Source organism: Phalangium opilio, unplaced genomic scaffold (assembly GCF_054372755.1).
Source record: "Phalangium opilio isolate 3A_F unplaced genomic scaffold, DU_Popi_V2 ptg000024l_1, whole genome shotgun sequence".
Classification (NCBI taxonomy): Eukaryota; Metazoa; Arthropoda; class Arachnida; order Opiliones; family Phalangiidae; genus Phalangium; species Phalangium opilio.
In genome coordinates this window covers 5,075,478-5,101,026 of record NW_028324155.1, presented here as the reverse complement: position 1 = coordinate 5,101,026, position 25,549 = coordinate 5,075,478, and the positions used below count along the sequence as shown (strand labels likewise).

At 35.3% G+C, this 25,549-nt stretch overlaps 8 protein-coding genes and 1 non-coding gene across 10 annotated transcripts; 4 read left to right on the top strand and 5 right to left on the bottom strand.

Annotated features, from left to right (window-relative positions):
• Positions 1-385: 385 nt before the first annotated feature.
• Positions 386-1,738, bottom strand: LOC149692371 (DET1- and DDB1-associated protein 1). Its single transcript, XM_089868090.1, has 5 exons — positions 1,585-1,738; positions 947-1,082; positions 727-862; positions 582-643; positions 386-521 (listed from the first exon to the last, which is right to left on the bottom strand). The coding sequence occupies exons 2-5, from the start codon at positions 947-949 to the stop codon at positions 417-419; spliced, it is 306 nt and encodes a 101-aa protein (XP_089724216.1). The 5' UTR covers positions 950-1,082; positions 1,585-1,738; the 3' UTR covers positions 386-416.
• An 84-nt stretch (positions 1,739-1,822) lies between these two features.
• LOC149692370 (ankyrin repeat and LEM domain-containing protein 1 homolog) lies at positions 1,823-5,819 on the top strand. The gene is made up of 5 exons (XM_089868087.1): positions 1,823-2,155; positions 2,228-2,386; positions 2,645-3,327; positions 3,397-3,728; positions 4,305-5,819. Exons 1-5 carry the CDS (start codon positions 2,100-2,102, stop codon positions 4,599-4,601), a joined length of 1,527 nt encoding a protein of 508 aa, XP_089724213.1. The 5' UTR covers positions 1,823-2,099; the 3' UTR covers positions 4,602-5,819.
• Positions 4,684-9,455, bottom strand: Dsor1 (mitogen-activated protein kinase kinase 1). Of its 2 annotated transcripts, none has more exons than XM_089868088.1 (11): positions 9,244-9,455; positions 8,577-8,802; positions 8,368-8,514; positions 8,211-8,288; positions 8,098-8,149; positions 7,385-7,509; positions 7,116-7,317; positions 6,964-7,040; positions 6,820-6,881; positions 6,106-6,151; positions 4,684-6,025 (listed from the first exon to the last, which is right to left on the bottom strand). In XM_089868088.1, the coding sequence occupies exons 1-11, from the start codon at positions 9,336-9,338 to the stop codon at positions 5,903-5,905; spliced, it is 1,233 nt and encodes a 410-aa protein (XP_089724214.1). In that variant the 5' UTR covers positions 9,339-9,455; the 3' UTR covers positions 4,684-5,902. The 2 variants fall into 2 exon arrangements, with proteins under 2 accessions (XP_089724214.1, XP_089724215.1); XM_089868089.1 differs by having other exon boundaries at positions 8,577-8,781.
• A 185-nt stretch (positions 9,456-9,640) lies between these two features.
• LOC149692368 (DNA repair protein XRCC1-like) lies at positions 9,641-11,804 on the bottom strand. The gene has a single exon (XM_089868086.1). The coding sequence runs from the start codon at positions 11,645-11,647 to the stop codon at positions 9,797-9,799; it is 1,851 nt and encodes a 616-aa protein (XP_089724212.1). The 5' UTR covers positions 11,648-11,804; the 3' UTR covers positions 9,641-9,796.
• A 2,700-nt stretch (positions 11,805-14,504) lies between these two features.
• On the top strand, positions 14,505-14,578 carry TRNAI-AAU (transfer RNA isoleucine (anticodon AAU)). The gene has a single exon. It is a non-coding gene; the product is annotated as a tRNA-Ile (tRNA).
• A 151-nt stretch (positions 14,579-14,729) lies between these two features.
• LOC149692366 (uncharacterized) lies at positions 14,730-17,558 on the top strand. Its single transcript, XM_089868084.1, has 16 exons — positions 14,730-14,831; positions 14,904-15,018; positions 15,200-15,259; positions 15,343-15,408; positions 15,517-15,706; positions 15,776-15,904; positions 15,973-15,995; positions 16,082-16,204; positions 16,270-16,390; positions 16,446-16,537; positions 16,600-16,669; positions 16,739-16,785; positions 16,840-16,953; positions 17,042-17,170; positions 17,239-17,337; positions 17,408-17,558. Exons 1-16 carry the CDS (start codon positions 14,797-14,799, stop codon positions 17,432-17,434), a joined length of 1,440 nt encoding a protein of 479 aa, XP_089724210.1. The 5' UTR covers positions 14,730-14,796; the 3' UTR covers positions 17,435-17,558.
• A 133-nt stretch (positions 17,559-17,691) lies between these two features.
• Pcd (pterin-4a-carbinolamine dehydratase) lies at positions 17,692-19,188 on the bottom strand. Its single transcript, XM_089868085.1, has 3 exons — positions 18,942-19,188; positions 18,659-18,793; positions 17,692-18,508 (listed from the first exon to the last, which is right to left on the bottom strand). The coding sequence occupies exons 1-3, from the start codon at positions 19,062-19,064 to the stop codon at positions 18,326-18,328; spliced, it is 441 nt and encodes a 146-aa protein (XP_089724211.1). The 5' UTR covers positions 19,065-19,188; the 3' UTR covers positions 17,692-18,325.
• Positions 19,189-20,590: 1,402 nt separating this feature from the next.
• On the bottom strand, positions 20,591-21,968 carry LOC149692364 (uncharacterized). Its single transcript, XM_089868083.1, has 3 exons — positions 21,863-21,968; positions 21,508-21,806; positions 20,591-20,899 (listed from the first exon to the last, which is right to left on the bottom strand). The coding sequence occupies exons 1-3, from the start codon at positions 21,966-21,968 to the stop codon at positions 20,888-20,890; spliced, it is 417 nt and encodes a 138-aa protein (XP_089724209.1). The 3' UTR covers positions 20,591-20,887.
• An 801-nt stretch (positions 21,969-22,769) lies between these two features.
• Positions 22,770-25,289, top strand: LOC149692363 (uncharacterized). The gene is made up of 2 exons (XM_089868082.1): positions 22,770-24,712; positions 24,808-25,289. Exons 1-2 carry the CDS (start codon positions 22,770-22,772, stop codon positions 24,929-24,931), a joined length of 2,067 nt encoding a protein of 688 aa, XP_089724208.1. The 3' UTR covers positions 24,932-25,289.
• Positions 25,290-25,549: the final 260 nt, after the last annotated feature.

The following is a 25,549-nucleotide window of genomic DNA, read 5'->3' as shown; positions in this document are numbered from 1 at the left end:
TAATACCCTTATAAAACCTGTGCAGATTAATTTTGTAATTTAGAAAATAAATTATCAGAAATATACAAAAAAGGTATGAAACCAGCTTTTATACAAATGATAAACCATAATGGAAGAAAACTTATGGTTAATGAAAACTGTGCACCTGTCAATAAAGTCCAAACGCATTTTTTTTTCTGCAAAAAAATAATAAAATCAAAGCAAGAAATGAAAAATCTGACAAATTCTGTCCATTTTTGTTAACAACTTGTCCAATCATATTAAAAAAAATTGATTCATTGTTACAGAGAAAAAAAAAACGAAGAGAAACAAATAATTTTTCACATCCAGTCCTGAGAGAAGTTATAACAACACACTCATTTGCATAAAATATGTTTAGGTTCACCTTGTCTTGGAAAATCTAAACACTTTTTAATTTAAGAGCAGTCTTGCTCCGCCCCTTCAGACCTTAACCGTTTACGAACTACATCATCTTCCGTTCCTAAATTGGCTTTACCAGAGTCTCTTTTCTTGACAGCATTCTGAAGAATGTAAAAAATAAAATTAATCAGTGATTTGAAATACGTGAAAATATAATTAACCTTTTTATCCCATTGTTGATGAAGATATCTCAATAAAATATTAGTTTTTTCTGTAGTTATAACTGGAATAAAATTGTAAGAGGGTTGGTTTAGATACATTTATTTTAAATGTTTTGTTTTTTTTTTGCGCTTTAGAGGGTTGTACTTTGTTCTGAAGGGTGATCTTTGGTAGGGAGATATACCGAGGGCCTCTTGACAGTTGTTTTGCAAGAAGAATCAGCTTGAAATCTTGTGAAATTGTTTTCATTGTAAGAGGGTAAACCTTTGAGAAATTCGGATGACTAAAAAACCCCCCAAACAAGATAAATATTAATCTAAATATTTCAATATCTAATGAAGGGCTAAAGTTTGAATCAAAACCTCACCATTTTTACTCTTGAAATGAATATAAAGTGTTTTAAATGGCAGTGTGTGAAATAAAACTTCACAAAAGGAAAGTGTTTTTCAATTTAGCCTCAAGATTATCTTTTGGTACCCGTATATGATGAAAATCAACCATCCCTATTAAAAGAGTTGAAGAAAGTGTCTATTCAAAGGATATTAAATCCCCTTCTTTTCAAAACTTTCTACTACTAACACGCATTCACAATTTCACATTCAGAATAGGCTTGATAGGAGGAAAGTTGAGTTGACCAAGAGATGAAGTTAGGAAATTATAAATAAAGATGGGTCAGGGACATCCTTTTAAAACCTGATTTCTAACTTTTCAACACCAAGATTAGACTAAATTAAGGCTGCCAAACTAATGTTTTATAGTGTAAACGTAGTTTTAAAACTACAGCTGCATTCATAGACCTAGTACTTAATTATAAAACGTCATCATTTTACTATCATGGGAAATTTTGTTGTTGATGACAATTATGAAGCCTAAAATTTTCTCTAAAAGCTTAAGCAAAGCGTGCGGTAAGCCGAAAACTACGAACCAAGGCCTAACCAAAATATAATCTTCCATAACAAACGATGAATATGTATTATGGATATAATTAATTTGAAATAGACTTACCTTTGATACGACGATTACCTAATTAAATTTAACAATTACTGCTCAAAAAATTAGCACGCACAATCACACAAACGTCTACGGCAAAATACCCTTCTAAACAACCACACTTTCCGGGAAAAAAATAGGTGATTTTTAGATCTTGTTTATGATTGGTTTATCGATGGGATTTTTTATTGCGTAACTCACTGGCCGTCGCTTATTGGTTTAAATCTAAAACGTCACTTGAGCGTGGCTTTTTTAAACGCGTTCCACCGTCTGCTTATTACTTAACTGAAAATCATGCTTCTTCTAAATTACAATAATTTAATCCTTTAATTTTAAATTGAATATGCAGTCTAATTATATTTATAGATCTTTATATCCTGTTGATTAAATTAAAAATGTTTTTTGAATTATTTATGAGATAAGTGAAAAATGTTGCTAATCCATGTAGGGCAGGCCCATTGCGGAGCATATGCCTTGCCGTAATTTTTAATTTATAAATATTATGCCTGAAATTAATTAATAAAATTACAATGGAAGAATCAAACTTGAAAAATTTTATATCCCTGATTGAAATAGGTGATAAAAGGTATGATTTTTTTTTTTTTGAGAAGAAACATGCAAATTTTTTCCTTTCTTTTAAATTTACAATTGATTTCAGGAAAATTAAACTTCTGCTTAGTGATGGAATAGATCCTAATATAATTCTTGATCCCAAAAGGCAATTTACACCTTTACACTTTGCAGCTGGTTACCAAAGTTTAAATCAATATGAAATAGTTCACCTACTTTTGAAGCACAAAGGAAATCCCAACTTCTGGTGAGAATTTGTCGTTTCCTAAACTGTATAGAGTGCTGTCAGAAGCGCCGGTGTGACGTCACCCATACTGTTTTCCCATAAAGAAAAAACGGTAACTGTCAAGGCCGCCCATTGCTAAAGGCAGACTGGTGACGTTTAACCTTGGATCTGACGTCACAACTGACAGCACTCTATAACAAATTTCCCCAACTTCCACTGGCCCAGGAACAAAAAAAAAAAAAAAATAAGTTACAGCTCACAATCTTTCATCACACACAGCTCTAGATATGGCTCAACACCCATACACATCTGTGTCATGTGGAACCATGTCAGAATTCTTCACCTTTTACTATCCCATAATGGAGACCCATTAATCCGAGACTGTCATGGAAAATCAGCGTTAGACATTGCTAAGGAAGAAAATTTCAAAGAATGCTTACGAGTGATCTTATTCCACTTAAGGCAAAATTATGAAAAATCAATTAAACTAAAATTAGAAAGTGAATCTTCCTGCAGTTACTCGAGCGAAACATCATTGGAGAGCCAAATTAGTGAACTAGATAGTTTATTATCTAGTCTTAATATTGGTTTCTGTTCCGAATCTAAAGTGTTAATGAGTGACGGTTCTTCAGAATGTACTGTATTATTTGAAGATTGTGAATTAAAGAGTTCCCCTTCAGATTCTTCCGATAGTTTATATTTTACGGCACCTTTAAACACCCCTAAAAGTGAAAAGTTTAACCAGATATATAAAACAATTCAATATTTACCCGTTGCTCAAATCAGACAAGAACTTATAAACTTGGGGGAAAATCCGGGTCCAATTAACAAAGATTTAAAGGAAATTTACTTAAGAAGGTTAGCGAGGTTAAAAGCTGAAAAAGGAGGGTGTCCTACTACTACTACTACTACTACTAAAGGAAAAATATGTTCTCCAACTGTTGTAATTAACAAACTTAATGGTATTAATTTAAATGTTTTAAACTAGTGCACAAGTTTATGTAATCAAGTTAAGCATGAATTCTTTAAAGGTTATCCAGATGAACTGCGTCAAATTCTGGCGGCAAAAAGAATTGATGTTGATGAAATGAAGAACCTTGACCATGAATTAAGTTCGGATTTTGGGCGCCCTGACCCAAAGAAACGTTGGAGAGATGGCACAAGAAAGACTTGTTTTAATTATCTTCTTCTGGATCCGGAAATTACAAACAACCTTTCGAAAAACGCTTCGAAGTTAAAGTTTGATGATCAATTTGTCACGTTCATCAAATCAGTTTTCTATATTGGTAAAGGGCAGAGCAGTCGTCCTTATGAACACCTGAACATTGCTCTAAAAGTATTTAAAAACAAGAATAAAAACAATGTAAGTAAGAAAAAAAGGATATATATTAATTAGTTTCCTTAAAGGGAGGGTGAAGTAGAAAATCAAGTGATTTTTTATCGATTCTTCAACTAATTATAAGACCAGCCTGCATAGTGAAACATTCAGGAAATACCAGCTCCGAATGATTTTAAAATTATTTCACATTAGGTTCAGATTTTAAGGATCATTTTAAAGAAGGTCCTCCGACCAATCACGTAACGCCCTGCCTTTTTATTACAAAATTCTCGTGGCACGTTCCGTGTTGAATGAAATTTATCACGAGATTTGATAAAATTCGCGCGCGACGTGATAATCATGGCGCGAGACATGAGCGTGCCACGAGAAATTTGTTAACAAAAAGGCAGGGCGTTACGTGATTGGTCGGAGGTCCTTGTTTAAAATTATCCTTAAAATCTGAACCGAATTTGAATTTTAAAATCATTCGGAGCTGGTATTTCCTGAATGTTTCACTTTGCAGACGGGTCTTATAATTAGAAGAAGAATCAATAAAAAATTACTTGATTTTCCACTTCACCCTCCCTTTAAAATAATAAAAGTTAATTAATTATTTTACAGGTGACGGCAAAAATTAACAGGATCTTGGGAATTTGGAACAAAAACATGGGAATAGTTTGCGTAAGATGCTTCCAAAATGCCATTCCAACTGAAGCTTTGACAAGAGAAGCTTGTATGATTGATAGTTTGGGTCTTAATAATCTAACAAACGAAAAAAGGGGTGAAATTTACGGTAAAGCCAAACAATGGACTGAAAAACAAAGAAAGAAATACGGGGCTTACTTAATGACAAGAGCTTTACAAGTTTATATTAATGATGGGGAAAGACAAATTCGTCCTGAAGATTTGAAAGACTAATTAATAAATTAATTAAATTATACGCAACAACATCTATCTATATTTATATATATTTACAATCAATTAATTAAAATTAATCATGGACACTTAAAAAATTCTTTTATACTTTTGTTTAAAGAACAGAAATGAACAAAACAAAAAACAAAGTAACTGGCTTAATTGTTTTTTTTTTTTCTTTTTAGATTATTTTACATTGAAAAGTTGTTTTTGGGATTTTTTGTACATCCAGAAAATGGAGGTTTTTTTTTATTTAATTTTTAATTTTTTATAATAATAATAATAATGCTAATTTTAAGTAATTAATTCTAAAATCATAAAGCTGTAAATAAATTTATATATAAGCCAAGTTTATGTTATTAACTTAATTAAGGCGTTTGTTGGGATTGAAATTAAAAATAAAATAAGGTGTGACCAAATGAAATCAATATTATTTTCTTGATTAATTAATTAATTACATAATTAATTAATTCATTTTTTTTTTTTTTTTTTTGGAATATTAATGGTTCCTTTTGAACAAATTTAGCAGCCCAAAATTGAAAATACTTTTTACGATGAATTTTTTTTTAAACTTTTAAACATCAAATTTGGAAAAGGAGAAAAAGAAATAAAATAAATCCAATATGTTTTTAAAATGACCAAGAGATTCACTTTGACAAAAGGTATTAAAAATTCAAAATAAAACTTATCAGGGATAAAGTTTTGAACACCATATGTAAAAATTGAATTGAAAGAATTTTCTTAAGTTAAAATTTAAATTGAATTTTTTTAAGCTCTTGAAGTTCTTTGTATTTGTATTTTAAAATACTTCTTCCTTCATTTTGAATCATTTCTTAATTGGAAAAAAGGGTTAGAAAACTAATTTTAATTGTTAGGGTCATTTCTGTAAGTACTAATAACTGTCTGTCTGTTATCAATCAGGCTAAATTAAAATATGACTATCAAATAAAAATAAAAACAAGGCAAAGATTAATTAAACCAGTATGTTGATAATGATTTTTTGTTTTATAATAATATAGTAATAAGCACAATTACTTATAATTAATAATAAAAACACTTTTTTTCTTCCAAATTTGGCATCTTTTTTTAGCTTTTAGTTCTTTCATATTCATAATACCATTCCATTTATTTTTACGTAAAGGAAAAGGAGGAATTAATATTTATTTTCCTCGCACCGTTTCGTTTTTTTTGTAATTTTATTTTATTTTCCTTCCCCAAACTTAGTTTGTCAAGTCAAGAGAAGAGTTTTAGTTCCCCAAAAAAGGAAGGATTTTATCAAACTAAAGTAAAATCCCGTTAATTCTTCAAACATGTGTGTCAGAACTGTTTGGTTTAGTAGGAGTTGTTGGATCAACACCCATAGTTTGACAAACCCAACCAGCAAAGTCAACTTTTTCAGTTTCCGATCTTTTGACAAATTGATGATTCTGAAATATTATTATTAATTATTTCCATCCCAAATTTTAATTTTAAATTAATTTAATTTCTTCTGAAATTAATACCATACCATTAAAGTCTTTAAATCTGTTCTTTCAGCCGGGTTTTTCTTTAAACTATAAAGTGGTTAATTTAGATTATTTATAATTAAATTAATACTAAATATTAATTTTACAGGGTTCATACAACTTTTGGAAAACAAATTTCCCTGAGATTTATGGGAGGTTTTTCCCCCATATACTTCCCTGAGTTTTCCAGGTTTTTCCTGTATATGGAGCATCCTATGGAGCCAATGTTAACGAAGGAGGGAGGGGGGCGAATAGGACTATAACATACTCAAATGACATCACCGTATCTCTAGTAGAACCGGAGTTACGAACCTCCAAAGTTTAGTGTAATGTTAATCCTATGGAGGGGGTTGTTTATGAACATTTCGCTTAGTTACTCGGACCCAGTTTGTCTTAGAGCCAAGTCTTTACTAAGGTTGGATGGGGGGGCAAATAGGACTATAACATACTCAAAGGACATCCCCGTATCTCTAATATAACCGGAGTTACGAGCCTCCAAAGTATAGTGTAATGTTAATCCTATGGAGGGTATGTTCATGAACATTTTGCCTAAGTACTCGGCCCTTGATTGACGGAAATTTCCCTGAATTTTAGTAAAAATTCTAAATTTCCCTAAGGTTTTTGTCAACTATTTATTTCCCTGATTTTTCCAGGTTTGTATGAACCCTGTTTTAACAGTTTTAAACCTAAAGGGGACAAAGAAAGAAAAACATTACCATTTGTCAACCATATCTTTAAATTCTGTTGTAAATGCTCCAGCAGGCACAGTTGGAGGGGGCTAAGAATTTGACATTGTAAATATTTTAATATTAAAAATGTGACTTTAAAACACCACAGAGGAAGCTAATTTAAATTTTTACCTCATTCACTATGTAGTCTAAAAGTTCAAAAATGGCCATTGGCCTAGGACCATCACCCAACGGAATGTTAAAGCTACCTATTACCAAAAATATTTTTTTTAATTGTATAATATTTTAAAGTAAAGGTAGCTAGATATAAAATGGGTTTTTACTTGGTCGGTTACGTGAACTAGGGGAGGGAACTTGACCTTCTAAGTCAGCTTTTTCTATATACTTTGATCCAAAGATCATGGCCAATTCTTTGGGTTCTGGAGGAGGGATAGGATACCTGCCAATTGCCATTTCTACTAAAGATAGACCTAAACTCCATATATCTGACTGGACTGTGTAGTGAGTTCCTTGTAATCTTTCTGGCTAAAAGGTTTGTTTAACCAATTAAAATTGATTTTGTTCGTTTTAAGGTCTTATTTTGGTCACCTACCGACATGTAGGACCTGGTACCAACAAAGGAGTTAGCCATTGAATCAATCAATTGACCACTAACACCAAAGTCACATATTTTAATCTCTCCTCTAGAGTTGACTAATATATTTGATGGTTTTACGTCTAAAAGTGAAGAAAGATAAGTCTGTATTTTATTTCCTTAAAGGGAGGGTGAAGTAGAAAATCAAGTGATTTTTTATCGATTCTTCTACTAATTATAAGACCAGTCTGCTTAGCCAAACATCCAGGAAATACCAGCTCCGAATGATTTTAAAATTCAAATTAGGTTCAGATTTCAAGGATAATTTTAAAGAAGGTCCTCCGGCCAATCGCGTAACGTCCTGCCTTTTTACTAACAAAATTCTCGTGGCACGTTCCGTATCGAATGAAATTTATCACGAGATTTGATAAAATTAGGCGCGCGACGTGACAATCGTGGCGCGAGACATGGAGCATGCGTGCCACGAGAATTTTGTTAACAAAAAGGCAGGGCGTTACGCGATTGGTCGGCAGTCCTTGTGTTTAAAATTATCCTTAAAATCTGAACCTAATTTGAATTTTAAAATCATTCCGAATCTGTATTTCCTGAATGTTTCACTATGCAGACTGGTCTTATAATTAGTAGAAGAATCGATAAAAAATCACTTGATTTTCTACTTCATCCTCCCTTTAATAACAATCTGTTATATATATATATATATATATATTAACCTCTATGCATTATTTGATGTTTTTCTCTCAAATAATTCAGGCCTTTTAAAACCTAGGAAATTTTTCTCATTAACATTTTGTCTAAAATATTTTAGATAGTTTAATTCCCTTACTGCTATAGTAACTTTCCCTAATATTGATTCAGGGATTTTACCAGCTTTCTTTAATACTAAATCTAATGAGCCTCCATCCTATAAGAAGATAACCAAGTGTTTTTTGTTTTTTTTTTTGGAGTCTGAAGTAAGGATAATTATAGTGCGAATAAATTACCATATACTCCATACAGATATTAATTTCTCCATCACTATAGAATGCTCCGTAAAAACCCACAATATGAGGTGAATTGCATTCGTGTAAAACTTTTAACTCTCTAATAATTTGAGTTCTGATAGCTGGTTTTACTTCTAGATGTATAAGCTAGAATCATAGTAACATTCATGTGTCATTTCCTAATTGGTTCCTCAAATTATACTCCGTACTTTTCTAGCCATTATTAGGCTACTGGGTTTGTGAAGAACTTTAGTAACAACACCTCCATTGCCCGCTCCTAATTCACCCAAGTTTTCAAAATCCTCGCTATTCAGTTCCCCAACTTTCTGTTTTTGAGTTAAAAAGGCCTCGAGACGTTTCCTCTGTTGATCGTCTAACTCCAGTCCTTCCAATGTCTTCTGTAACGCTTCTATGCTGGTGTCAAAAGTGGATTTGCTAAAAAAGGATGTAGGCTATTTACGTTGACTAGACAGTCAACCCTTCCATTTGCGTGAAAGCGCAATAATTTGTATTGATTATTTTAGTAGAAATTCTTTGTTAATAATCCATTAACATGCAAATCAGACAATTTAAACTCGTTTCGAGGCAAATATCCAATATATTTAACAATTAGGGGGTTCCACATACGGCGGCAAAAATGTCAAGTGGATGGAGAGGACATTGTACAAATGTACTTTGTACTTTTCGGGATTTTCGCGGATTAATATTTCAATGCATGTTTTAGAGGGGATACAAAACGGACAATGGTCTTTCGGGGACAAAAAAAAAAGTTGGCCTAACTTTTGACAAAATCAAATCATTATGGCAAATCAGGCAAATGAATAATAGCCTATTTTTCGGTATTCAAAGGCTTAAGTATTTAGGAAACCAACTCACTCGTTTAAATCCGCCACACCCGTAGAATCCACCGGTTCGAGTGATCCTTGTGGAAGTTTCAAGTTGAATTTGTTTTTCCCTGTGTTCTTACTCATTTTTAATTAAAATTAACAAAAATTACTTTCAAATTAAACGCGATTAATTTTCATTCGGCTTGCCAATTTTCGTGCCTCAGGTTTCTCTCACTTTCTCAGTGAAGTATGGAAAGTTGGAAAACTAGCTTCTTGACATCTACGCGTGCGCGGAAATCTGACCAATTAGAGAGCTTGTTATAAGCCGGTGTTTATCAGCGCTTCTTTTGAACGTTAAATTCATTTAAGCCTTGGCATATTATTTTCTTTTTTATTTGTTTATATTTTATTTTATGACGAGATGGGAGCTGAATAAATATAAGAAATAAATATTTTATTCTTTAATGTTTATTTACTTCAATACAAATTCAAATACAATAAAGTTTTTAGGGGGAATAAAGCAAAAAAAATGTGTTGTAACTTGTAACTTTTGTGCCATATGACAAAACAGTGACATATAAGGCATGGGTACTAATATTCTTTCACTTATGTTTGCGTTTTATTAAATAATCCGTTGCACTTGTAAAATCTCCTACTTTCAAACATTTATGGACCCAACTAGACTTAACAATTTTAACTTTCTTATTCTCAGATAGGGCTTCATCAAAATCCTTCACCCAATCTGAATCACTTAGGATATAGTTTATTTTTTCAGTCATATATTCGCTTATTTCTCCACCACATCCAATTATATACCTTTCAAGTTTCTTACGTTGGTCACTATCAAAGTCACTATGAAGGTAAAACACATAGTTCTTGTAAAAGTCAGGTAAAGGAGGGAGTGACATTTTGGAAGTATCTTTTTTCCCAGTGTTTGGGGAGTTTTTAGAAGCATTGTTTGCTTCGACTCTGTTTATTTCATCCTCAGTATCTTCTCCACTTTCATCATCAACATCTGTTGATGCTAAGTAAACCTCATCTGAATCTTCCTCCTCAATTTTGGGCACTTTTTTGGGGGAAACTTTCTTTTTGGTGTCTTCCGTGTCTTTATGCTTGTTTTTGGAACTAGATGAAGATCCCTGACTATCACTGTGTTTCGATTTCTTAGTTGGCGGTTCTTCATCCTCTTCTTCAGTTTCTGTTTCACTCTCAGATTCACTGTCACTGCTATCAGAATCCAATCTATACTTTCTCCATGACTGAACTTTTCTCTTCTTGAATGAATGTGTAATCCATTTTTCACTGACAATTTTTCCACCCGAGCTCTGAACTTGTTTATATTTTGGAGTATTAGCAAAGGCGCAAATGAGATGGGTGCATCCCTTGCTCCAGTCTTGTCTATATGAAGCTCCCATAGCTAAAGCTTTGTCTCTGATCTCACTTCTTTGTGGATTTTGATACCCACTTAAGACAAAAACAACACCATCCATAATATGATGAAATGGCTTCTTTTTGTCACTTCCTTTTGAAGAATGGGTACTGCTATTTAAATCTGAATCCTCAGATTTTCTTTTATGAGAAGAGCTTGTACTGGGTGTATCCTTCTTCTTATCTTCTGATGCTTTATCTTTCTCACGATTGTTTGAGTAATCCGATTGTTTTTTAGGTTTTGAAGAGATGGGGCTTTGTTCTTTTTCACCATTCCTAGTGACATCTTTGGTTCTTTCTGGTTTTGAGGTGGTTTTTGGTTTAATTACGGGACTTTTTTCTTTCTTGGGAGTTTCTGATGAAGCATTTCTTATGGCAAGGGCACTGGTGTTATTTGATTCTGGCACTTTTTCATTTGGAGGAGTTTTGTTCTTATTAGCTTCTTTCATTTTACTAAATAAACTGCCGATTGTCACTTTATCATCATCCTTTTGTTTTAATTTAAATGCTCCAATACTTTCAGAAACTTCGTTGTTATTTTTGGCATCTTCCGTCTTAGACTCCTTAGAGGAATCGGAAGAATGAAGAACAATGAAAGAGATACCATATTTCATGTGAGTATTAAATGGCTGACTGCAAACAATCTTAACTCTATCCCATTTTTCATTCGAGACTGACTGGTTGAGTTTATCTTGACCAAACATTCTAACTTGGTTAAGGTTAGTCTCTTGACGACTTTCTTTTGGTGACATAAATGAGGATGTAACAAGAAGAACTTGAAATTCTTGTTTGTGATCACTGGATCTTCCAACCAGGACTTCAATTAACGCGGAACCTTCATTTCCTATGTCAATTCCACTAATTTTCGTCTCTTTTTCCAATTGAAGAATGATTGATACTTGTTTTTCACCAGCATTAGCACATTTCCATTTGCGGTAATGATCAGTAGATAAGAGATTTTCGCCTTTGTGCACTTTGTCCTCACTGCTACACGAAACTACGTGTTGTATTTTAATCGGAGGCATGGTCAAAACTTAGAAAAAAAAACCGGTTTTTTTTTTAAACTAAGAGGTTTAATTTCAAATTTAACTCAATTAACAGCACTTTGACGCTAAGCCTTGTTTACCGCACAATTATACACAACGCGCCAAATTCAGACATTTACGTAATAGAACACTTAAGCAGACGACATACACAAGCCAATCATCGAATTTCTTCGAAGGAAAAATACCATCGTCGCTACTATGTACCTACGTCAAACTACACATATGGAAGCAGCACTTGCTTACCTTCAACTCTATTAGACTCAATGGAATTAAACATAAAGCGCGTCTATACTGTATTCTATGTTACAGAAAATTGCTTCTGAATATCTTTTCTAAAGTTTTCTCCTATTACCGCCCCAATTTTTCCTATAATTCATTATAATAAACCTACCTGAGGAGGAATTAAAAAAGAAAAATATACAATACCAATTTCCCATTCTTCCTAGAACTGCATGGGGTTCAGGAACAAAATTCCCTTTTAACAATCACGATTTTTGATCGATTCCATAAATTACTTATCGATCAGAATATGAATATAATAGGCTAGATCGCCGAAAGAAATTATTATGACCTACTTCCACCTAAATTATATAGATAGACCACAGTTTCCATGAAACCATTCGAAGAAAAATAATCATAATTAATATCTTCCAATTTTTTCTGTATATTCTGATACATGTTGAAAGAGAAAATGAAACTACTACATCCGTAGATCAAAATCAGCACTCTTTTAAACAGAAAATAAATAAATTAAAATACTCTGCTATTCACAAAGGCATATGCTATAAATAAGGCATATTAGTATGTCCAGTATTTTTAACAATTTTAAAAAAGGGCCCGGTATTATCCCGAGTGGATTCTTTATGGGAAAAGGCGGGAAATAAAACTATAAAGCTAATGGAGTGTATTCTGAGTGCTCTGCATAAATCAAAAGAAAGGGTAAAGAAAAAGGGGGAGTAAAGTTTGGTTGGCGTCACGAAATGTCCTCATCGTTTCCGTCCTGTATAATAAAACCACGTGACAGACCCTTCCGTTCTTGGCGCAAAGTTATTATGGTCAAAGATCTGCGTTTATACCAAGTTTTGAAGCACCTTATATTCAGATCATCGAAGACTCGTTGAAGGAAAGAAGTGTGTTAAGTTTGCAAGTGAAATAAACAACCACTTTTTCTGTAACTTTATTCGCGAGATCATCATATATTCTTCCTGTATAATTGTAAGTAATTATTTTGCAATTTTTAGAAATTGGTAAGAAAAATCGGAGAGAATTTGAATAAGCGCCTGTTAGCAAGCTTTTCCCTGAGCACGGGTGTACTGAGAGGTAAACATTTCTACAGGCGCGTATTGAAAATACATGGGCATGTTTGCCCCTGAATGATAGCTTCTCCTAATAATATTATAATAAAAATTCAGCTATGTCAAGAATCCATTAAATGACGACTTAACATACTAATATAATTTAAATAAATGTTTTTATTAAAATATTAATATTATAATTTAAATTAATTATGAAATATTAGTAATTCTGTCAGACTTTAAGTTAGTTTTCATTGGCTTATTGAACAGTCACGTGGAAAATCGGGAAATCCAATAAGAATTCATTTCTTTATATGAAAATAATCACCGACCTAGTTTTTCCAATAAAATCGAGCAAATTAGGTTGAAGGGAATAGTTTCCGTTTCGCAGTGAGCTTGACCCGACTTTGGTCTTAGTTTATTCGAGTATTTTCTTTAAATGGATACCGACACGCCTGAACAAAGCTTAGAAGGTAAAGAAGAAATAAGAGCTAAAAGTATTTACCCAAGTTCGATTTTCCCTTTTAGCTGCTTTTCTTAGAACACGTCATTTTGTAAGCGAAGTTAAGTAGCAATATTGTTTGCTTTTAAGTGAAATGATTCAAATAAAAACAACGGCCGGTGGTAAAATTCCTTGACCTTATTATTTATCACTTAATAATTTTTTCATGTTTGTATAATGCGATGTTATCTATTTAATTTTCTTAAATATAATTTAGTTTAATAATGTTTAATTACTGCAAGGATTTGTAGAGGTAAAAGAACGAGAGCACTCGAGGTCAAATCACTGAAATAACCACTTAGTTCGCTTATAAACCGGAAGTCGCGTGAATTGGGTCTAAGACCTGACTTCCGGTCTGATATTATTACGGATTATAAGCGCGTGCTAGGTGTCACGTCATTGTTGGGAGTTGCTAATTAAAGAAAGGTCTTTAATCGCTATACTCGTTACGGTGTTACATAAAGGTTAAAGGTGGCTTTAAGCGCCAATAACCTTATGTCAAAAAAAGCGTCACTCAAAAGTCGGTTGATTAAACAATCATTTATAAACAAACTCTAAGAGGGTATTGATTATTGGTTAAATAATTTAACTCTTGAATTATTTATGAATTCTGAAACAATATATATACTCGCAAAATCCATTATCGTCATGATAAAATGTTTTCATCTACGCAAACTTTGTTATGGTTTTAGTTTAGTCGATAAAAAACGCGTACGAGGCTGGACCGTCGCGAACTATCGAACAATTAATAATGATATACGCCTCAAAGCGGGATTGGTGTACGGCTCTGCTGAAGGTCGTTCTGGTTATTTATTTTTGTCATGTCGAGAAATATGAACCCACGTGATTACGAACTCCAGGCACAATCTACTAAATTGAGACCTTAAAAATCAACCGCACGGAATCAGGTCATGGTCTTGGAGTCAGGCTGTAAATCGCGTGGTCAGACGTAACTTCTAGAGTAGAACTTTCCATTTTTCATGAAAGTTTGAGTCTTTTTCAGTCCGCGAAAAAGGTTGTGTAGTTTATCGCAACGGAAGGCCTGTTAGCTCAGTTGGTTAGAGCGTCGTGCTAATAACGCGAAGGTCGTGGGTTCGATCCCCTCACGGGCCAAGCGGCGTCATTTTAGTATAGTTATTACCCTAAACCTCTTTCGACACTTCATTAACACGCCCCAGCGCTTTAAAACAAAGAAAATTCGGAGAATCGACAAATTTACCTCATCAAATATTTCTGGGTTTTCTAACGTCGTTCTGTCAATTTTTTCGTCTCGAGCAGATGGCTCTTGGTTTTGTGAAGATATTCTAAACGAGGATACGTCGCTCGATAACATGAGTAGCAATCTGGCCACGGTCCTAGAATTGACGTAAGAAAGATTCTTTTCTTTTAAGATTAGGAAGTAGAATAGATTTATTCACGTACCAGTTATGCATCCTAGCTCGGCCGATTTCAAGAGACGCGAAAATGAGCGTAAAATTATGGAAGAGGAGAGGGAGAAAGTCAAAATCTACAAGAATGTTCAGAAGAGACAGAAGGAAGAAGAAATGAAAAGGGTTATAACGATTGAAGTTTAATGAAATGCACGCTTAACTTTCATCGAGGGGCCAATCACTCTTATTCCTAATTAGTACATCGATTGCTTGTTACGTAATGGTGGCTGAGTGTCTGGCCCCTCGACCTACATTTCTGTCAATACTTTAAAACGCTCAAAAAAATCATTCTTTTCTCTTTTAGGATAGAGAAATGTTGATGAACTATAATCCATGGGGTAGACCAGGCGGTGGAGCTCCAATGGTAAGTTAAAATAACAAAGAATTACTAAATACAGGCAGAGTGTAAAGTTACGTCTGCATGCGAACCGTTTTTCTAAATTTCAGGTAGGAGACAATAGGTTTAAAATCAGCTCTTCCGAAAACGAATCGATGACGGAAATGGACGACGAAGTTTGTTTTTCTCTTCTTTCCCCTTTCTTTTACCCCCAAAAATTACGTACCTGTCCACCCTGCGCGTTTGTAATGAGGCTAAAATGATAAATAAACCTTATTTGATAGTTGGGGACCGCCTTAGTCGGGTTCGGACGACCGGGGGCCGGTGCCCCAATGAGAAGCGAGTCGGGACGTCTACTGGTGCAGTTATCCGGGGACCCAGAAATACGCTTTCAAGGAAATAACGTCGTACGGAGCATCGAAAACGTGTTACGTTATAAGAACGTCGATAAGAACGCCTACAAACAAGAATTAGGTAGGTCTAACCCACCGTGATTACAGACTGAATGAATATAAAGTTAGCATCGAATTAAATGTTAAACAGATCGGTTAGTTCAAGAGAAGAAAGCTCAGAGGGAGAAAGAGTTAGAGATTGAAAAACAACAAGACCAAATGCAGGGATTGACGTTCTTTGGGAAGAAACCGCGTAGAACATCTTCGTTACCCAAATTAGGTAATTAAATAAAAATTATATCCTTTTTAAAAGTAAATTCCGTTGTATTACATTTTGATATATTTTAGATTCTGCAGCATGGAGGAATGATGTAAGTATTGGAAAATACCTTCTCATCAAATTTGGTTCATACTACTCATTTTAACTGAATACTTTTACTTATAACTATAATCAAAGGGGATAAATTACGATCCATGGGGCAAAGGGACGGGTAACCCTTTCAGGGACGATTACGGTAACGTCTTACCACGTCAACCCCGCTTAAATTTGCCGGAAATAAGCTCTCCTTTACCAGAAGAGGTAAACCTATTTTTATGGTATCAATCCCATATAATAACCGCGTGATATTATTACTCGTTTGTTAGGGCGTTAGCTTACCCTTATGGAAGACGCGTAGAGGAGGTGGTGGTGCACCCAAGCGAACGGACACCGGAACCTTGATGACCAAATTGTCTCATAAATTATCGAAACCGGAAGTACCCGGAGGTAAGTCACGCAATCAATACCTAGGTCTTAATTTCATGACTGACTTCGTAAACAGTTGATCCCGATGAGGACTATAACCCATGGGGTAAACCGGGAGGTGGTGCACCACAACAATCAACAACGGGCAAAGATTTTCTCCAAAAAATGGTAAAAGCCGAGTTTTCAATTGAAGAATTTTTGTACTTAATTTTAATTCTTATAAACTTAAGGGCTGGTCAAAGTCGGGAACTCCGGCTAGACGAAACCCCGAAACTAAAAGACAGTACCTTGAAGAACTACGTAAGTTAACCATGTTCTAAGCTAACCCTAAAACAATCAACCACGTCCATAAATATTCTTCGCCTTAAGGTTCCGAAATGGAGAGAAAAAAGTCCCAAAGAAGAATGTCCGACAACGTAAGTTATACATGACCTATTCTTAAAACGTAATTGATAACCTTTGACCTCTAGGGCGAAAGTATCGTTTCAATTATGTCACGAAAAGAAGTCGGTAAACCCAAAAGGGATCCGAATACGGGTGAGCTATTACCGAATATACGTTCCACGTCTGATGTCACAGCGCAAGTAAGAAATAAAACTAATGGATTTCTTTATTCCATTTTTTTCTTTGCGTATATTTGTTCACGCTATTTTTATTTCTCCTTGAAAATAGAGAATGGACATAAGGCGTGCGCGTTCGCACGAAAGCTTGGAATACATGAATACCCTCGTTCAACAAGCCGAGGAAAGACGCAGGGCAATTGAGCAAAGAAAGATTCAAGACGAAATAGAAAATCAATTAGTAAGATTGCAAACGGACAAATTTAACGATGTTTCGTTTCTTTCTGTTACTAATTATCATAATTGTAGCATCTCCGAACATACAACGATTTTTGGGGTCGACCCGGAAACGGCGCACCCAAGGAAACCAATCGAAGAATGAAATTGGAAAGCACTCTTTACATGCCGGTACAAAACTCAAATCGATAACTAAATCATTAACCCTTTTTAGTCTAAAACGTCTTCCTAATTACTGTAGTTACCTGGAGAAGTTGAAGTCAATTAAATAACATATTAAATAGGTATAGATAACAATGCTTCCTGCATCGTACAATGCTGCATAATTTTCTTCCGTCATTAAATTAGTTGCGTGTGTAAAGAATTTAGAAAAAAACAACCAAAAGATTTTTTGGCACAAATGTTACGAGGAGAAGTTTAAAATTCTCACTCGATGTTTGAGATTTTTATTCCAAACTTGTTCTTATATCTTTTGATAAATTTACAAAAACGGTTTCAAATAAAAAAACGATAAATGGTACAAAGAATTTTTGTGTATTCATTTGAAGTATTGTTATTAATACAAATCAGTAAATTGAGCTAGGGGAGAAAGTATAAACATTGACACCAAGCGTACGACCCATTCATTGCAACGTTTACATTTATACTCGTATTTTTAATTTTATTAAAGGACAATTAGGTTAATGAAGTTTAAAGTAATTATTGGTTTAAATAGAGCTGTTTTAGAGCTATGAAATGACACAAAGTTCATCAAAATTGGTTGAGAAATTATAAAGTTATTAGCTGCCAATGTCTAAAAGTAAAAATACCATTTTAATGCGGGTAGCAACAGTGAAGAAAAAAAATAGAGGTGACACAGAGAATGTTTCAAAGTGGGAGGAGCTTATCCCTTTATTTACGTCGCATCTATTTTTTCCTGATAATACACATGAATATTTCTGTTCTATGAGAACCTATTTTGATATTTTTGCAATCATTTTATAGCTTTGATAAACCAGCCCCTAACCAAAACGAATTGAGTGTTTACTATTTGTCCTTTACCCCCAAAACACATGAGTTTACAAATAATTTCATTTTTAACAAATATTAATAACAATCAAGGCAGATTTCCCGTTCACATTTTACTTTCAAGAACATTAATTTTATTAACAAAATGAGATCAGGGCGCTAATTTAGCAGCGGCCGTTTCCATGAAGTTAGCCATTTTAATATCGCGTTCCGACAACCCATTAACGTCGTGGGAACTCAGGGTCACTTGAACTTTATTGTAAACGTTGAACCATTCAGGATGATGGTCCATTTTCTCCGCCAGTAAAGCCACGCGGCTCATAAAACCGAATGCCTGGCGGGAAATTTTTCATCGTTGTTGAAATTGCGTGCATTTTAATCTCGCGAGTAAGGTACAAGGCGACATCTTAACTTCCATAAACCCGAAAAGCTATATGCTAATCTAACTTAATTAGGCGCGTTTATCAATTAAAATAGACGGTACCTCATTGAAGTTTTTGAACAAAAACTCCTTATGAATGGCATCACGTCCCTCGACCAACGTCCATCCAGAGCTTAGTAGGGGATCTAGTTTACCACTCCTCTCTTCCTCGGTCAATTTTGAACGTTTCGTGGAAGCCTACAGTAATAAAAGATGCCCCATTATAAATATAACTTGTTGCTTAGCAATCGCCCTTAATTAAATTTAAATCTATAATTGAATTAATCGATCAACAAGGCTTAACTGCGTAGATATAGAAATAAAATATATTAAAATTAATACATACCATTTTGAGCGTCTTATTTGGTTGTAGCTGTTGATAGGAATGTCGAAATATTGGTTTAGCGCTGACTGTGGCTAAAAAACCTTGGCCCTGCCCTAGGAACCGTTTGATTATCGCCGATCGCATTATCAAGAAACCGGGGACCGTCTAGATTCAAGCCTCCCTAGACGCGTTTATAACATTGGCCTTCTAACTTCTCGATATCGCAGCCGCTCTCATTGGGGGAAAAACGAAGACGTGGCACCACTCCCGCTTCACTTGTAATAAAAGGCGCCAAAAATAATCAATGAAATTTTGGTGCGGCGATTCCACTTTGATTGGATATAGTTAGGCTTGGGTTACGTCACGTGTTATGGGTTTGTTTACTGCTATTAATAATTAAGTGGGAAACAAAGCCAGGGAGATTTGGGTTTCCTTGGAAACTCTGAAGAGGGAGCTTGAAACTATAAACATTTCTGGTTTCAATCAATACATCTAAGCAAGTTGAGAGTGCGGAAATAGTTGTCTTATATCCTGTACTACGCCCATCTACACGATAACTTTACTTCCTCCGTGTCTAACGGTGCTAAATACTTCAAACATTACTCGAAAACAAGTATTCACTACGTACGTCCCCAATAGTTCATGGTTTCTTCAACCCACACTGTGGCCTTGTAGCCCCTTGGTTTATTTCCCTAAATACTATCACTTTAAGCTGATAAATATTTCAGAATCGTGTCAAAACTTTACAAAATGTATATCAATTTTTAGAACTTGTAGGGCTAAGTAGATTATTATAATACATCTGATAGGCTTATAAATCTTTGAAACAGGAGGGCGTTAGAGTGTATCAGCTTGTGTCAAAGAATAGGTAGGTGTTCGAGGCTGTTACCCCTAGGGTATTGGCCCCTTTATATTGAACCCTTTTTCAGGAAAGCTGAATCACAAAGCGCGGGCGGTAATGAGAACCAATGAGGCCGAAGGAAACATACAGCTACCCAAATACAATAGGACGCGCGTGCCACCGTGTGATGGAGTATTACTATCCGTTATCAGTCCAAGTATGCCACGCGTACAACCGTAATGAACACTTAAACAACTCGTCCTACAAACTCTATTAGATAGTGCGAATGCTTGAGTTACAAACGTTGCAAATTCGGAGTGTCACTCAAAGTAGGCCTATAGTCAAACTTTGTCTCATCTTCTTTCACCCGTCCAATTTTGCCCCAAAGCTCTATCTATTATTACACCACGAGGAGAGACTCGGGAAGTTTTCAGCCTCTTCTCCAAAATCAAAATAAAAGGGAGGGATACCCCAAGTTGTTCAAAACTTCGATAAGCACGTCTAAGCCTAACTTGATGTGACGTTAATTTTGCCAATAGAGGTTTTTTTTAAGCCTTCTAACCCATTTATGTCGTTTGCTCTTCGATGTAATGCATATTTCAAGGATATTTTTTCATTCAACAATGCATTAATAATTTCATTTTCTTTCCAATTTTTTTATCTTATGACAAATTCTTAAACTCTCTATTACGTTATCAAAGTAAGAATCTACTTTTAAAGGCCGGCATTTCTGCTAAAGGGTTCTCCTTGAGCAGAAAATTGCCGTGACCGAGTAACAATGGAGATCGGAGCGACGTAAAATAAATACGGTTCTACTTGAGCAGAAGACCGTGCTTCGGGGTTCTGCTTGAGCAGAAGACCGTGCTACTGTCGTCACGAAAAATATTTCGGCCCCTATTTTTGGCCCCAAATTTCGACACCCCGAAACCACCGAAAGTGCGGTTCTACTTGAGCAGAAGACCGTGCTTCGGGGTTCTACTTGAGCAGAAGACCGACCAATAAATATATAGCATCAATAGACTAGATTTGAATCAGTTGAAACATACACAATAATGGGGCTAATTTAATCACCTTTGAAAGTAAAAAATCGATTTGTTGTACACCATGGGATTAGTCTCGCCAATTGTTAGTCTATGCACTATGAAATACCAAATTGATTCCATTCACGTCAAAGAACCAATAGCGAAACTATGAAACTGCCTAGAAAGTCATTCTATAGATAGTTTATAGGCATGGAGGGTTCCATTTACACAAGGATGCCAGAGAGGACTACTTAGAGAGTAAAAACGCAGCCTATAGCCTCGCCTCCTTTTGTAGATGGATTGAATCCTCCATGCCTGTAAACTATCTAGGGATAGTTTTCATACGTGGAGGATTATACCATTTACACCAGGAGGTAAGGCCACCTGGAGTACAAAACTGCATGCTATTTTGTACTCAAGATAGCCTCACCCCCTGGTGTAAATGGACTAATCCTCCACGTGTGAAAACTATCTATAGCTTAGGCGCTAAATTTATGGATTTTCGCCCATACAGAGTTAATAATTAACTATATAATTCAATGCAATTGCCACCAAAATTTATTCAAATTAAAAAAGTAAACGAAACTTATTCCCAACGGTGGTCCATATAGGGTACACCTGGGATGTTTGGATACAAATATCGCACATGTTTCACAACACATTTAGGCATTACGTCTCTTCGGTGAGTAATGTAATATTCTCTATTGTGTTCAGCACCAGCAACCTTTCTCGCAAGATATCTTGGATCTCTGAATACGTTCATATTTGTTAGGCAGGACCAATATTTTTTATATTTAATTTTCCTGATGCCGGTGTTGTTTCTATGGGGCTGCTGTCCGGTCCCTAACCAGGGAAATTGACGTGACGTGATACACGGAGTCTGGAAGCAGTGTTCACATTCTGGGTTGGTGATATCCCCCCCATTATTTGGAATTTCAGGTTTTGGGACTGGTAATGCAGAAATGGCGTTTTTTGAAGGCTGCTGTACCCCATTCGCTTTTCTTTTTCTTGAGAATTTGGACCCTGAGACAAATAGCCGTGTGAAAAATTAAGACTTTAGGAAATGAAATTAAACATACCTAAGCTTTCGCCGTAATTCCATCCATTTTCACTAAAAAGATTTTTGATGGCTTCCTCTTGCTCTTCATTAACTTGGAGGGTAATGTTATTTACTTTCGAACTCATTTTTTTTTTACTACTTCTCTGGTAAGAAGCCTAAAAGCGAGTGCCTTATCCTAGGCAATTTTCTTTGCATCAAACTCTTGTGAGGTCTCTTTTTTTTTAATCCTTTCTTTGTGACAAAAAGGGGGTGTATTTTTAAGCTTTCTGAATTTTCCATGACGTATGGGTATTTTTTGGGGAAGGTCGAGCAAGGTAGAAAAAGGTTGATTTTATTTAGATAAGCTTGAATTTTTTCTTGCTCGGCCTTTGACCCGTTTTCTTTGCAAATTTATTTTTTGGGGGTTTTTTAAGGGTTTGGTAATTTCTTATTTTTCTTTTTTAAATTGTTTGTTCGTATTTTTCTACAAGAAAGGGCACCAAGCGCCCGTCCCTGTCTCTGTGAGACTCAGAGAGAGAAACCATAGGCGCCATAGACAGCGTCTACAATACATGTCAAAGAGAGAGAGAGAGCCGAACGCAGCGTATTACTACTATTCATGAATACCAGCTTTACTTTGAACCCCCCCCCCCCACCGGGAAGTATTTCCATGAAGACACCAACTCTGGAAAATTACTACTTGGGGGCGGGGATGGGGGTCACAGAAAAGCGCGAAGGGTTAAATTTTTTTCCATTTCATTCGTATTTTGTACCGATATTGAGAATATTGGGTCGAAATAATTCAGTAGGGCGATCACAGCTTAGCTATGGAATCGACAAAGAAAATGCAAAAGAAACGCCTTTCAGATGGATCGGAAAAACTCTACGCGTACGAATATGCTAGTTTGGACGTTAGTAAAAGTATTTCTATTTATTTTAAATATGAAATGGAAAAAAATGATTTTGATAAAGAATACTGCGTTGCAAAATTCGAAAATCGTAACTTATCGGTTACGGAAATATTTGTAAAGATAGTCAGTTACTTGTGTTATGTGCCGGGACCTCTTCCGTTGGGAAACTGTCCAGAAACTACTGATAGTTACTCCCAAGAAAACAGGATGGCTACGCTTACAGACGTAACAAATTCTCCAAGCAAGAAAGTAGCCCGCGTTTCAAAGATCATGGCAGATGGAACCTCTAAACTATACGAAAATGAAAGGAAATCGTCTATCAGAAAAGTTATCAACCTGGTGTTTGACTCAGCGGCTGAAAAAAACCAATTCAGTGAAGAGCTATCCAATGTCAAGAAAAAGTTTAAAGGATCAACATTGGCTAAGATATTAAAGGGTGGTCTGTATTTTCTAATTCAAGAGAAGGAGAAGGTTCTAAATTTTAGAAAGCAACCTCCAATCAACGCTATCAACCACTCAATCGAATTGGCGAACACTGCAAATATTGCATCGGACAATGATTTTCCAACGAATGTCGAAAGTCAGTCCTTTTATAATGAGAGTAACAGTGACGCAACCAAAAGAAATGCGTCATTTGAGCAAGAAATTTCCAAAACTGGAGGGCTATTTTTCGACTCTATGCCGGAGCTAATTTGTTGCGACGAGACTTCTTTTCTAAAGGTTTTGCAAGATATGGAACGTCACGGAAGAACATGTAAAGGTTCATTAACAATAAACAGAAAGGAAAACACTGGCTTTGCAAAAACGTATTTTTGTGAATGTGACGAAAATCACGAATTTAAATTTTGTACTTCGAAGAAGCTCGGAAATAGCTACATAGTCAACTTGGTGATGTTCGTGTCTTATATATGTTCCGGAATGCTTGAAATTCAATTCAGAAAATTTTGCATCTTCTCTAGAATTGGAAATTTTCATCAGTATGTGATTCAAAAAATGATTACTTCAGTGGAAGCTGTAGTCGATATCCTAAAAATGCACTCCTTGAGTGAGGCACTTTTTGAAGAAGCTCTAACAGAGCCAGAGGCCAACCCGAACCTGGATACTTCGCGCTATAAGAGAGTGTCAATTGAAACTGATGCGAGGCACGCGTGCCGGAAAAATTCTTTTAACTGTGACGTGGTGGCTTTGGGAAAAAATACCCACAAAGTCATTGGAATAGTTCACGTGACAAAAAATATTGAAACTTCCAGCCAAAAGCACGAAGCAGTTGGAACTACTCAACTTTATCAAGAATTTGATAATAAGGGTGTAATAGTTATTGACCACGCTCACGATCGAAACACGACTGTAAATAAAATTATTAAATCTAAGGTGGACCAGGGTACAACTAGCACCAACGACCGATGGCACGCCCTAAAAGCCATAACGAGGGACATAAAAAAAATTGGCCAAGGCACAAAGAAACAGGAGGGGGTTGCTTGGCACCCAGAATTAACAGATAAGGTCGCGGCTGTAAAGAACCACATATATTGGGCCATTGATAATGCGAATTCTTGCGCGGAAACCTTGAGAGCGTTGATAATGAATTGTGTGGAACATTTTAGTGGTGACCACAACAATTGTGATCAAGCATCCCATTGCAAAGACACTGACTACATTCCAAGCACCGTAATGATTGAAGCCCCAATAGCAAAAGAGCTACTAATTAATTTTTTGAAAAAGACAACGTTGTTCGTGAACGCGGAAGACTACGTGAAGTGCCGTGACACGTATTACACGGAAAGCTTTAACAATACTGTATTGATGTATATTGATAAACGAATACACTACAAAAAGTCATACCCGCTTAGGCAAGCTTTGTCAGTTCTAGATTGGAATGAGCATGTTTGTAGAACTTTTACCTCGTTATACAGTACTGAAAGTGCGAAACATTGCAACAAAGTAATAGGAAAAAAGAATTACAAGAATAAAACCTATTCGTAAGTACATAACTTTGGAACGCTTTTCCGAAGGGTCCACCCCTTGATTTAGACTTTCCGATCATGCTTATATATCGTATTTAAATAAATTTCAGGTTTGTAAACCAGATATGGGCAATGTTGGCCAGATGTCCTCCAAACGAGGACAATCCAATCAATTCTTCATTTTCAAGAACCAACCTGGATCCAGACAGCTCTTCGGAAGAAGAAAATTCATAGTTTTTTAAACTGTTTCGTTTACTTTTTTAATTTGAATAAATTTTGGTGGCAATTGCATTGAATTATATAGTTAATTATTAACTCTGTATGGGCGAAAATCCATAAATTTAGCGCCTAAGCTATAGATAGTTTTCACACGTGGAGGATTAGTCCATTTACACCAGGGGGTGAGGCTATCTTGAGTACAAAATAGCATGCAGTTTTGTACTCCAGGTGGCCTTACCTCCTGGTGTAAATGGTATAATCCTCCACGTATGAAAACTATCCCTAGATAGTTTACAGGCATGGAGGATTCAATCCATCTACAAAAGGAGGCGAGGCTATAGGCTGCGTTTTTACTCTCTAAGTAGTCCTCTCTGGCATCCTTGTGTAAATGGAACCCTCCATGCCTATAAACTATCTATAGAATGACTTTCTAGGCAGTTTCATAGTTTCGCTATTGGTTCTTTGACGTGAATGGAATCAATTTGGTATTTCATAGTGCATAGACTAACAATTGGCGAGACTAATCCCATGGTGTACAACAAATCGATTTTTTACTTTCAAAGGTGATTAAATTAGCCCCATTATTGTGTATGTTTCAACTGATTCAAATCTAGTCTATTGATGCTATATATT

Coding starts and splice junctions, on each gene's coding strand:
- LOC149692368 (XM_089868086.1), bottom strand. CDS start 11,647: ATGCCTCCGATTAAAATACAACACGTAGTTTCGTGTAGCAGTGAGGAC.
- LOC149692371 (XM_089868090.1), bottom strand. Junction 644..726: donor AGATCACCCTTCAGAACAAA/GTACAACCCTCT, acceptor ATTTTATTCCAG/TTATAACTACAGAAAAAACT. Junction 522..581: donor ATCAACAATGGGATAAAAAG/GTTAATTATATT, acceptor TACATTCTTCAG/AATGCTGTCAAGAAAAGAGA.
- Dsor1 (XM_089868088.1), bottom strand. CDS start 9,338: ATGAGTAAGAACACAGGGAAAAACAAATTCAACTTGAAACTTCCACAA. Junction 7,041..7,115: donor TAGTTCACGTAACCGACCAA/GTAAAAACCCAT, acceptor TTTTGGTAATAG/GTAGCTTTAACATTCCGTTG. Junction 6,152..6,819: donor AAAGATATGGTTGACAAATG/GTAATGTTTTTC, acceptor ACCACTTTATAG/TTTAAAGAAAAACCCGGCTG.
- LOC149692363 (XM_089868082.1), top strand. CDS start 22,770: ATGGAAAAAAATGATTTTGATAAAGAATACTGCGTTGCAAAATTCGAA. Junction 24,713..24,807: donor TACAAGAATAAAACCTATTC/GTAAGTACATAA, acceptor AATAAATTTCAG/GTTTGTAAACCAGATATGGG.
- LOC149692366 (XM_089868084.1), top strand. CDS start 14,797: ATGAGTAGCAATCTGGCCACGGTCCTAGAATTGAC. Junction 16,786..16,839: donor AAAGAAGAATGTCCGACAAC/GTAAGTTATACA, acceptor TTTGACCTCTAG/GGCGAAAGTATCGTTTCAAT. Junction 16,954..17,041: donor CGTCTGATGTCACAGCGCAA/GTAAGAAATAAA, acceptor CCTTGAAAATAG/AGAATGGACATAAGGCGTGC.
- Pcd (XM_089868085.1), bottom strand. CDS start 19,064: ATGCGATCGGCGATAATCAAACGGTTCCTAGGGCAGGGCCAAGGTTTT. Junction 18,794..18,941: donor CAAATAAGACGCTCAAAATG/GTATGTATTAAT, acceptor TTATTACTGTAG/GCTTCCACGAAACGTTCAAA. Junction 18,509..18,658: donor TGTTCAAAAACTTCAATGAG/GTACCGTCTATT, acceptor ATTTCCCGCCAG/GCATTCGGTTTTATGAGCCG.
- LOC149692370 (XM_089868087.1), top strand. CDS start 2,100: ATGGAAGAATCAAACTTGAAAAATTTTATATCCCTGATTGAAATAGGT. Junction 2,387..2,644: donor AAAGGAAATCCCAACTTCTG/GTGAGAATTTGT, acceptor CATCACACACAG/CTCTAGATATGGCTCAACAC. Junction 3,328..3,396: donor TGTAATTAACAAACTTAATG/GTATTAATTTAA, acceptor AATTCTTTAAAG/GTTATCCAGATGAACTGCGT.
- LOC149692364 (XM_089868083.1), bottom strand. CDS start 21,968: ATGAGTTCGAAAGTAAATAACATTACCCTCCAAGTTAATGAAGAGCAA. Junction 21,807..21,862: donor GAATTACGGCGAAAGCTTAG/GTATGTTTAATT, acceptor TATTTGTCTCAG/GGTCCAAATTCTCAAGAAAA.